This window comes from Saimiri boliviensis, chromosome 2, assembly GCF_048565385.1.
Source record: "Saimiri boliviensis isolate mSaiBol1 chromosome 2, mSaiBol1.pri, whole genome shotgun sequence".
NCBI lineage: Eukaryota > Metazoa > Chordata > Mammalia > Primates > Cebidae > Saimiri > Saimiri boliviensis.
The window spans coordinates 5,479,820-5,492,098 of NC_133450.1; the positions used below are offsets into that span (position 1 = coordinate 5,479,820).

The window sequence follows — 12,279 nt, forward strand, 5'->3', positions numbered from 1 at the left end:
TTCAGTCACAGGTGAGAAAGAAAACAGTCACAAATACGGAAGAACTGAAAAGACTAATTTGGCATGCAAATGTGATTGCTAAGTAGAATAACGCTAGTCTTCCAAAAGCCCTGGAATGGTCTGTGTTATAAACAAGCAATATTATTTACTTACACAAAAGCTTCTGATAAAAATACAAACATTGAGGGCCTATTCAGTAAGAGGCACTTTATGTTCTATGCTTTCTCACTGAATCTTTACAGCAACTCAATGAAGTTGGTATTATCTACATTTTACACATAAAGAAAGATGTTCAGACTGGACTAAAGTCATACTACCAGAAAGAGGCAGCATTCGGATTGGAACTGAATCTTCTTGACATCAAAGCCCATGATACTACACCTAAACCACCAGGGGCACCAAGTGTGGTATATTGTTACAGAGGAAGAAGGACTCACCATCTGACAATGTTCGAACAGCAACATCTTGTGTGGAGACTCCTGGACCATGTTTATTGTAGGCCACAACTCGGAAACTATACTCTGTATATTTTTTCAACCCGTTAAGGGTGTAGGAGTGACTTGAAACATCAACATCCTTGAATAAAATAAAACATTTTACACATACACAACTCAAGCCAAAAGAAATGTGGAAAAATAAAGACTTAGCTATACAAATTCTACATTCTACATGAAACAGATATTATCCCTTTTACATAACGTTCTTTAATAGTCAAAGCAGATGAATCATAAATTGACACTTTACTTAGAAATGCTGCTTGATGTTCAGTGACCCTTGCTGGTAAAAACTACATAATAAATCTTGGTACAAAGAAATAGAATCTGTCAACTTTTCATTTCCTATGTACCTTTCCCCCCCTCACATTTCCAGTCAAACAACTATTGAGTTTTGGAAACACATATTTCAACTCTACTCTTCCAATCAATGGTTTGAAAAGTTGCTTCACGTCATACCTGTTCTTTATCAGTCCCCTTTTCCATGTAGTACAATTTATAATTCTGAATTTCCCCATTGCCAGATAATGGTGTTTCCCACATTACAGTGATGGAGGTAGGTGAAACTGCATACGCACGAATATTGGGTGCTGGGCCAGGGAGCTGAACTAGAAAGAAAAGTTCCAGAGAGCAAGGTGTGAATGAAACACTATACTCCTCAGTGACGATTCTTGGCAATACTGTCATATTGATCATGTTTTAAAAACAATAGAAACCGAGAAAACAATGGATTTAATTGAAGTGGATTTAGAATAATACATAAACACATTTTCCTTTTAATGATTCAAATCAAAACCAGAAATTACACTGGAAAACTTCTGTGGTTTATAAAATCCCAGTTCTGCAGTGGGACTATGCAAGACATAAAAGGCAACCGTCACAGAAAGAGATCCTTCTTTTGCTGGGCATTGTGGTAGGCAGGCATGAGGGATACAGGGATGAAGAGAATCCTGCCTACAAAGAACTCTCAGTCTAGCAGGAATGTCAGACATATAAACAGTTACAAAAAATGTCAAAGTGCTAACAGATTTAGTAATGGTTATAATAAAAACAGAAAGGCGAGAGCACACAATTCTGCTTTGGGAGGGGTTTGGGAGGGAAAAGAAGGATTGGTGAAGAATTCTTGGAGTCAAGCAAAATGAACACTAAGGGGAATATCATTCCAGTCAATGGGGTCAACAGGGAGAATACATAAAAAGACAGTGTTAACTGGTTCAGCTTGGTTGAAACAGAGTAAATATGAGAGAGATAATGGTGAAAGCAATGACAGGTCACATAGTGAAGAACCCTCTAATGTCCTGCTATTGAAGTTCATATTTTCTCTAGTAGGTGTTAGGTAACTACTGAAAAATTATGAGCAGGAGCATGACATATTCTGATCTGTGTTGAGAAAGGACATGTGAACCGATGTTTGGAAGAAAAACAGTAAAGGAACAATACTAGATAAAAGAATAATTGTAAAAACAGCTACCATTTATTGAATGGTTACAGTCAGTCAAGCACTAAACGCTTGACATGTATTTTCTCATATAATCTTTGCACTAAACCAAATGAGATGGATATTATCATCTCCATTTATAGGTGAGGTTATGAAGTTAACAATCTTTCCCAAGTGATGAGAAAGTCAGCTAGTGGTGGAGCCAGGAGTTGAGTACTTGCTGATTCTAAAAAGTGGGCTCAAGAAGACCCGTAAGGAGACTAATACAATAACCATGATAGGATATATGTGACTGGAAGACTGGATCACTGTCTGATTGCTTACGTGTCTAACTGGCTCTAACTCCCACAATGGCTCACATATCTACCCTTTTACTATATTCTTTTTGTCTGACTGACAGGTTCCAGTTCCAATTTATACACAAATCCTGTGTAGTTGTCTATGCCTACACTTTGGTAGACATTCTATATTTGAAAACGATTTCTCTGGCACCAGTGTTTCTATAATAGACATTCATTAGATTTAAAAACTGGGAAGGGAGAAAAAAACTAACAAAATGTAAAACAAACTGGCATTCCTGAATAACAGCACCATAGCTTAAGATTAATTTTGCTACTGAAATAGAGAAATCTGAATATGGTTACTCTAACAGTTGTTTGCTTTAGTTATGAATCACGTTATTCACTTAAGTTAAGGGTATATTTTGTGCAGCCTGACAGGTGGGATTTGTCACACTTCTGCTGCCATGGAACACTTTCCTCTAACTTATTAAAGTGGAAGAAAAACAAAACAGTCCCTAAATTCTCTTGAAATCACTTTCAATATATTCATTGGCCAAGTGAAGGCAAATATGATCCTAAAAAAGGTGCTAATGAATTCTTTCATTTCAGTTGTACAGTGGCATAATAAATGGAAAAATGTTAAGTTGGTTTGTGAAACTAAATATGTAAAATATTTTCCAAGGGCTGGTTCCAACGTTTATGCCTCCCCCACACCAGCTGAACCCCTCCAGATGAAATGCAAATCTCTCTTCCCTGTTTCCCTTTTGCTAAAATACGTTATAGTCTCTCTCCATCCCTAAAATACCCTCACCAGAACCTGTGGCCCCTTCTACCTATATTCTTTTAACGATTTTCTTTTAGCCAAACTCCTTGAATAAATGACTGTGTTGCCTACGCTCCTTAAGGTGGTAACACACCACACTGTTGTCTATGGTACCAGACAGGCGTCCCCAAACTACGGCCCGCGGGCCGCATGCGGCCCCCCGAGGCCATTTATCCGGCCCCCGGCCGCACTTCAGGAAGGGGCACCTCTTTCATTGGTGGTCAGTGACAGGAACACAGTATGTGGCAGCTCTCCAACGGTCTGAGGGACAGTGAACTGGCCCCCTGTGTAAAAAGTCTGGGGATGCCTGATACCAGACCTTAAGCTCCTTGTGGACCGAAGTCAAGTCTTTCCATCCTGACTTCGGTCTTTCCATCCTGACTGCCTAACACAGGGGCTGACACGTGGTGGGCACTCAATAAATCCACTCTTTTTCACCCCTTTTCCTTCATCTCTAAATCTGACAATCACCCTCCTAGTTCAGTGGTTCTCAACAATTTGACTTATAAGCTCTGAAATGATAATGAAAACTACAGATTCTTCCCAAGGGAAATGTGAATATTTACAGACCCAAATACTTATTTTCATGAAGTTTCAGAAGGTTAACAGCCTCAGGATGGAACCTGTGCATTTCCTTCATTTTCGTCATGACTTACCTTGGATGTGCACTGTTAGATTCTATTTCTGGGATTTGGGTTACACAAATTCCTTCCCCAAAAACGCTTGCTCTAAGTCAAATGCCTCAAGGCCAGCCTCAGGTCTCATCTTTCCCTAGGATCCTGACTTGCCTTTTCTATCTTTTACCGTATAAGTTTTTCCTATTCTGTATCCCAGGATCTCTCATGAATGATGCCTCTACATGAAAGCTGCTGAAGGATAACTGAGCTTGAAACTTAATAGAGTATTCCTGCTCTTGTCTGAACACAGATAACTGTAAAATTCAACATCCTGCCTGTAATGAGAACACGCTCTTCCCTTAAATCAACCCTCTGACTCTCTGACGGCCCTCTAGTTCTTGCCTGGGTTTGATTCTTATCTTCAATCTATCTCTGTCACTGAAATGATCAAAGGTCTCCTATTTTGTCTGTTCCTTCTTTAAGGGAAGAAGACCTAGCTTGTTCACCCCTGTATCTCCAGTATCTTGTCCATTACCTGATATAGGAGGTACTCAATACGTATTTGATAGGTGAATGATTTGCCATAGCGTTAGAAAGTGAAGTTCTATAGTTTCTTGACTTATTCCACCTGTCAGGTAAAGTTCTTAAAATAGTTTCACGGATTAAGTCATTTAATCTGTTTAGTTGTCTGATCAGTAGCCTCTACAAATATATCCTATATACTCTCTACTCAAAGTAAAATTTTTTATTACTGGAAGCTTTTTTTTTCTTTTCTATACATGGAATCACAAAATATTACTGGAAGTTGCAGAAAAACTAGTGCTATTAATAGTAAAAGTAGACTGAAGAATACACTGAGGACAGTGACCTGTGTTAAAAGATGGCAGAAGTCTAGACAAAAGCCTCAAGTGGGAAAAGTATTCATTAAGATTTCGCTGCTTGTAATTTCAGGCCTATCGTTTACAACCCAAACTTAAGATACACAATACATTGATAATATACACCCGACTGACACTCAAGTCACAGAAAATCTTAGAAATGTAATTGCAAGTAACTCTATTTAGCACAAAAGACTACAGGTCCAAAATAAAGCCTCAAGGAGATTCTAAAGAGCACGGTATGTATAAGATAAGATAATCCAGTTAAGAACAATTATTAAATACCTACTTCACGTGCAAGGCATTACATTAGACACTGTGGGAAATATAAGGATGACAAACGCTCTGTCTTTACTATAAAATAAGCAAGATAAATTCATAGTCATAACTGAAGGAAGAATGTGATGAGTATTTTAGAATTGTGGAAATAACAATATTACAATCAGAGGAAAGATTCTAGAAGGCATCTGAGCTGAGTCTTATAGGGTCAGTAAAATATGAATATGTAGAAAAGCATAAACAGAAGTATATTGTCTTGTACTATTTGTTGGTCCTTTTTTTTTTTTTTTTTTTTTTTTTTTTTTGAGACAGAGTCTTACTCTGTTGCCCAGGCTGGAGTACAGTGGTGCGATCTTGGCTCGCTCGCTGCAACCTCTGCCTCCTGGGTTCAGGTGATTCTCCTGCCTCAGACTCCTGAGTAGCTGGGATTACAGGAGCCTGCTACCATGCCCAGGTAATTTTTGTATTTTTAGGGGAGATGGGGTTTCCTCATGTTGGCAAGGCTAGTCTAGAAAACCTGACCTCAGGTGATCTGCCTGACTTGGCCTCCCAAAGTGTTGGGATTACAGGCGTGAGCACTGTGGCCGGCCCTATCTGCTGTTTTTTGATGTAAATTAATTTTGTCTCCCCTAAGTGATAAGGACCCCGAAGGTAGGGAACTGCTACCTTCTGCTCCTCTGTGGTTTGCAAGGCTAAACAAAGGTAGAACCTCAGAGAGATCTACCTCGAGGGGTGCTGACAGACAGGTGGAAGACTTACCCTCAGGTTGGGTTTCTACTCGCAGTGGAGCTGAGCTCTCTCCTGAGCCATGCTTATTCTGGGCCATAACTCTAAAGATGTACACAGTCGCTGGCATTAGGTTTTGAACGGTTACCTGCATCTCTCCTGGGCGACTGGTATTCTCAACACGTTCCCTTTAGACAAAGAAGGATTTGGAGAGAAACAGCAGCAATTAGGAATACTTCTAGAATGCACAGTTTCATTTTCCACTCCATATAAAAAAAATCTATCCGTTTAAGTCAAATTAGCTTTCAAAAAATGAAGCTTTTAGGGGTAGGACAGCGCAAAGAACATGGGGACTGCCGAAAGAACGAGGGCATACGTATCTGACAGGTCGGTGATGCGCTCACTGAAATGTTACTGACATTGCTGACCATGACCACAGCTTCCTTTCAGAGAGGACACAGGGCTCTTCTCAGGACCATTTCAAGTGGAGCAGCTGGTCATCAACTTTTTAGGCTTTAGAAATTACTGAGTTTTAGGAAAAATTGATGGAAGGTGGATATTGGTATGAACTAATGATAGTTTACAGAAGATATCAAAGAATGCTATGTATATTTTGGATAAGAGACTCTCAGTAAAAAGAATGCTAGAGGTTCTGACTTTTTAAAATTGGAAATAAAAACATTAAACATCTAAATAAATCCTAAGTGTAACCTGGTTTTTAAAATAAGCTGATCGCAACACTGACTTTCATACTTTATTTCTTAAAAGTAACAATACGTTTGAATGATTTTGAAGCTGATATGAAACGTTTGACAAATCTTATCACAAACAGCTCGAATCCAGTGGTCTAGTGTTAAATATTATGAGATGAAAACTTAAAACCAGTTATCTAGGTTCCTCACAAAAGGTGGCTTCCGATCTTGGGGGCCTGTGTGACCAACACAGGTCCACAAACATGCTTCGTCTACTGTACTCGTTACAATGAAAACCAGATTGTATAACCAATAGTTTTCAACAAATATTGCAAAGGAATCTGTTTTAGATAAACAGTTGGCTTTTAGGAACTGTCACTCATGTGAGGAAAGAGCTATACCTGTCTTGAGAAAGTAATGACAGAGCCTCCAACTACTCCACTGAAGAAATTAGTCTAATCTATTGAATGAAAATTCTTACTTTAAAATATTGATAATTTGCCTTGAAATTGCAGATTAAAAATTGTTTAGGTCTACATGACCATATGCTAATTTGTCCTATTGTGTGTGAGCATTTGCACTGCAGAGAAGTGCTTTTCAGTAATTTTCTATAGTTGTTACTTTATTTTAATTAAAAAGAACCAATAGTAGTACCCACACAATATTTACAGAGGATTTTTTTTCTCTATAATCAGCTAGGTCCCCTGGAAAAGAATATTGCGGTAACAAGAATTATTTTTCAGAGATACTTGAGATACCTACAAATACTATTTTCTCTTCAGTTAACTCTCTCAATCACAGGGTTTACAACTGATTTCCTACCCTTTGTGGTTTCTGACACTTGGTCTGATCACAGATGATCCCTGCCTAAAAGCGAAGTACAGCTGATGCTTGAACAACACAGGTTTGAACTGTGCAGGTCCACTTCTAAGCAGATATTTTTCAATAGAAGTTACACTGAGTGTGCCTGCTTCTCCTGCTCTTCTTCCATCTCCTTCATCTCTTCTGCCTCTGCTACTCCTGAGACAGTAAGACCAACCCCTCTTGTTCTTCCTCTTCCTCCTCAGCCTACTCAACCTGAGGGTAAAGACCTTTAAGATGATCTACGTCCACTTAATGTACAATAACTATTTTCTCTTATGATTTTTTGTCTGTTTTGAGACAGGGTCTCACTCTGTCACCCAGGCTGGGGTAGTCAGGTGTGATCTTCAGTCACTGAAGTCTCTACCTCCTGGGTCCAAGCGATTCTTGTGCCTTAGCCTCCAGAGTAGCTAGACTACAGGTGCACAACACCATGCCCAGTTAATTTTTGTATTTTAAGCAGAGACAAAGTTTTGCCATGTTGGCCAGGCTGGTCTCAAACTCCTGGCCTCAGGCTATCTACCCACCTCAGCCTCCCAAAGTGCTACTACTACAGGCATGAACCACTGCACCTGGCACCTTATGACTTTTTTTATTTTTATTTTTTATTTTTTGAGACAGAGTTTTGCTCTTATTACCCAGGCTGGAGTGCAATGGCGCGATCTCAGCTCACTGCAACCTCCGCCTCCTGGGTTCAGGCAATTCTCCTGCCTCAGCCTCCTGAGTAGCTGGGATTACAGGCACGCGTCATCATGCCCAGCTAATTTTTTGTATTTTTAGTAGAGACAGGGTTTCACCATGTTGACCAGGATGGTCTCGATCTCTCAACCTCGTGATCCACCCGCCTCGGCCTCCCAAAGTGCTGGGATTACAGGCTTGAGCCACAGCGCCCAGCCGCTTACGATTTTTTTAATAACACTTTTTTCTCTAGCTTACTTTACTATAAGAATACAGTATTAATACATATAACATAAAAAATATGTGCTAATAGACTGTTGATGTTTCTGGCAAGGCTTCCAGTCAACAGTAGGCTACTAGGGGGTTAAGTTTTGGGGAGTCAACTGTATAGTATTCTACACTAAACTAAAAGCTCCCTGAGAGAGTACAGACCTGGTCTCTTTTGTTCGCCCTATAAAGAAAAGCTGAAACAAGTTTTCTCCTAGAAAGACACAGGAGGGGGACGATTTTACTTTAAACTGAAGTAAAAGACTCTCATTTATGTTCACTACCATAGAGGTGCTTAACAGAATGCTCATACAGGGAAACTGCATCTCAAATGTACACTGAATTAACGAATGAAAATCTGCTTTCTGATTTGTAAATCTCCCATAGTAACATCATATATATTTTTGTTTGTTTTAAGTGAAAGGGTAACAATGGGAGAAATAAGTGAAGGTTACTAATACCTAAATGAAATTTCTATAGAAGTACTACTATGAAGAAAAAAATCAGTCATAGGTGATCTGACACTATTGGTCTGAGGTCCCAGAACCAAGTTACTATACAGAAAAAAAAAAAAAACCCTTGGTTTCAGGATAAGATTTAAGGAGCATTAGAAACAACACTTCTCATAAGTGTGTGGGGTGACAGTAGAACTTAGGTTAGAATGTGAAAACTAAGAGTCAAATGGGAAAGAAAATGGCACACTTTATAGAAAGAGCATTGGGCTGGAAGTTAGGAGACACAATTCTAGTTCTGGCAATGCTACTTGCTTGTGAGTGAAAGTCACTAATGCCTTCTAAGCCTCACTTTATTAAATGAAAAAAATGAGACAGGGTGGGCAAACATTTTCTTAAAGGGCCCGGTAGTAAATATTTACAGGACAAGAGGCAAAATGGAGAATATTATGTAGTTACTTATGTAACATTTCAAATGTAACTAAAAATGTAAAAACTATTCTTAGCTCCGGGGCCATAAAAATAAATAACTGTTCCAACTCAGCTCAGGGTCTGTGGTTTGCTAACGCCTTGACTAGACTAACAGATCTCTAAGGCGTTGATCCATCTCTAAAGTGCTATCAATAGCAGGAATACCTTACTTTCCACTTCCCACTTAATCGGTAATATCAAAAAATACTGCTGTTTAAATTAAAGTTTTTTTTTTTTTTTTTTTTTTTTTTAATTTTCATAGCTGAAAAGGCAGAGAGGAAGGACCCCTTGAAATCTCTGGCAACTCGGGTACCCAAAAGAATTACAGCTCATGAACAAGGCATATGGTGCCACCTGGCGGCTGAATTTTCAAATGCAGGAAGTGGGGAATTTGTAAATGCAGGTAATGGCACACATTCTAACACTGAATTCTGACTAAATGTCTGTGAAGTAAATATATTACCCCTTGTTTTTAAGATGAGAAAATTTAAGCTGATAAAGCTTAATAAAAAATTTTTGTTTCTATAACAACTAGCCAGGATATAGTCTTATGACTTAAAAGAATCAACTTCTCCTTCATTGCTTCTATTCAGAAATCATAAAAGTGATGAAGCAAACAAAAATTATTATGGTCTCCCAAAATCTTCCTTTTAAATATTTCCCAAATTTGTGCTATACACTTCAAGTCGCTGCTTTCATCTTCATCCAGGCCGACAACTAGCACATATCTAGACTGACATAATTACTGCCTGATTTTGTCTTCCTGACTCCATTTTCTCTCTCCTTTAATCTTGGGTAGTGTTCCCAAAGTACTGTTTAATAAAATCACAGTGTACAACTTTCTTAACAGTCTAAAATGGTCCCTTCTTATCTGATTACATCCTAATTCTTACTGGCATTCCAGCACCTGGCTCCAAACGTCCACTTTATTCTAGTCTCTTACTAATTTCTGCCAAAAACTCGGGGCCAGTTTGGCCAGCTTTCTTGCCTTTGCATCCCTCTCACAGCATACACACAGATGGCCTTACCTTGCACTTCTTCTCCTTTACACGCACTCGTCATGCCCACCTGCCCCTGCCAATCAACTTCTGTGTCTCTTCCAACTACAAACTCACTTACTAAACATTCCTGCTTACTCCAACCCATGATCTATTATAAAATTTAAATACAAGTGAGTCTCATTAAAAACATTTAAATATAAAAGTATACATAGTTTTAAAAAAGTAAGTATCAGTTCTCCTTTGTCAAAACCTGTCCTTCCCTGAGGGCTAACTGTGGCACATACTGGTGCATATCTCACCAGACAGTCTCCATGCCAGGGTTTCTCAACCTTGGCACCACTGAGACACCGGGCAGGGTAATCCTTCATTGTGGGACTGTCCTGTGTGTGGCGGATGTTCATCAGCATCCCTGGCTTCTACCCACTGGATGTCAGTAAGTACCTCCCTCATCACAGCGATGACAACCAAAAACAATGTGGTCAGGCATTGCCAAATATCCCCTGAGGGATGGGGTGCAAAAGTGTCCCTGGTTGAGAATCACTGCTTTAGGCATTTACATACACATCAAAATATACAGATAGGCCATTTAAAAAAAACTGCTGTACCATACTTCATATGGGTATACATATAGTCATGCACCACTTAACAATGGGGACATGTTCTGACAAATCTATCAAGTGATTTCATCGTGTGAACATCACAGAGTACACTTCTGCAAAGCTCAATGGTACAGCCTACTACACACCTAGGCCGTATGGGACAGCCTATTGCTCCCAGGCTATGAACCTGCACAATGTGCTACTGTACTGAACACCGTAGGCAATGAAAACACAATGGCAAGCATCTATGTATCTAAACACAGAAAAGGTACAGTAAAAAGACAGTGGTATAATCTTATGGGACCACTACTGTAACTGCAGTCTGTCTGTGCATTCTTATGTGATGTATGATTGTGTATTATGTGCCCATTCTTCTATCAGTGGATAGCTTCCTTTTCTCATCTTGCAACCAATGCTATAAATAAACATGTTTGTATGAGGGCTCAATGCATACATATATCTGTATGTCTACAGGACAGTTACCTAGAAATGTGATTGAAGGCTATGTTTAAAATATTTAAAAATTCTGCCAAATCACCCTTCCCAGACTACTGTAATTTATACTGCCACCAATAACCTATAGTGGTTTTCTTCCTAGCTGTCAATTTATTCAACACTGGATATTATCAACTTAAAATTTTTGCCAGCTTTATAGATGGAAAATGGTAACTTGGCCAGGTGCGGTGGCTCACGCCTGTAATTCTGGCACTTTGGGAGGCTGACGTGGATCACCTGAGGTCAGGAGTTCAATACCAGCCTGACCAACATGGTGAAACCTGTCCCTACTAAAAATACAAAAATTAGCCGGGCGTGATGGCAGGCACCTGTAATCCCAGCTACTTGGGAGGCTGAGGCAGGATTAATTCCTTGAACTAGGGAAGTGGAGGTTACAGTAAGCCAAATTCGTGCCATTGCACTCCAGTTTGGGTGACCCCAGCAAGACTCTGTCTCAAAACACACACACACACACACACACACACACACACACAAAATATCTAACTCATCATTTTGCTTCCAAGATTGCCAGCGATGGTGAAACCTTTTTTTTTTTTTTTTTTTTTTTTTAACTCTAATGGGCTTTCCCCTACTATGAATCATCTACTTGTATTATTTGTCTCTTGGGATATCTTTTACTTATAATTTTTAACTTTGTTACTCTTTTCTGTTATGGCTTCTGGATTTGCTATCTCCCCATAAAAGCCCTTTCCCGTTCCCCAAATGATAAAAACAATTTCTATATTTTCTTCTAATATATTTATAGGTTTTAAAAACATTCCTCTCTTAATCCATCTATAATTAAGACAGAGATATAACTTATTTTTCCCACCAAATGGACAGTCAATCTCAACATAATTACTTGAATTATCTATTATTTCTCCACTGACTGAAATTAATGTATTCACTTAATATTTACTGAATGCTACTAAATGCCAGGCTCTGTTCCAGGTGCTGGAAATACTCTCTTGAACAAGACAGACAAAATAAATAAGCTAATAAAAGAGAAAATTTCAGAGAGTAATAAGTGCTCTAAAAAAAAATAAAAAATAAAACAAAAGCAAACAAACAGAAAAACGTCACACACATACCAAAAAATAGGGTGATGTGCCAGCAGTGGTGTTCTGGGGAATGTTTAACAATTGGCTCTGGTTTGTCGCATTTGTCACTGTAAATACTCCCACCATGCCGAATTTCAAGCTGCCAAGTCATGTCATTAGGTTTGCA

General features: G+C 39.0%; 1 protein-coding gene across 11 annotated transcripts in view; it reads right to left on the reverse strand.

The window, feature by feature from the left end:
* NEO1 (neogenin 1) overlaps nucleotides 1–12,279 on the reverse strand; it is a 247,353-nt gene that overhangs the window by 55,509 nt on the left and 179,565 nt on the right. For all 11 annotated transcript variants that reach the window (XM_074392691.1, XM_039468854.2, XM_039468855.2 and 8 more), the window contains 3 exons: nucleotides 5,570–5,724; nucleotides 954–1,102; nucleotides 438–576 (listed from right to left, as the gene is read on the reverse strand). In XM_074392691.1, the coding sequence (XP_074248792.1) occupies nucleotides 438–576; nucleotides 954–1,102; nucleotides 5,570–5,724 (443 nt within the window). The remainder of the gene's footprint in view (nucleotides 1–437; nucleotides 577–953; nucleotides 1,103–5,569; nucleotides 5,725–12,279) is intronic.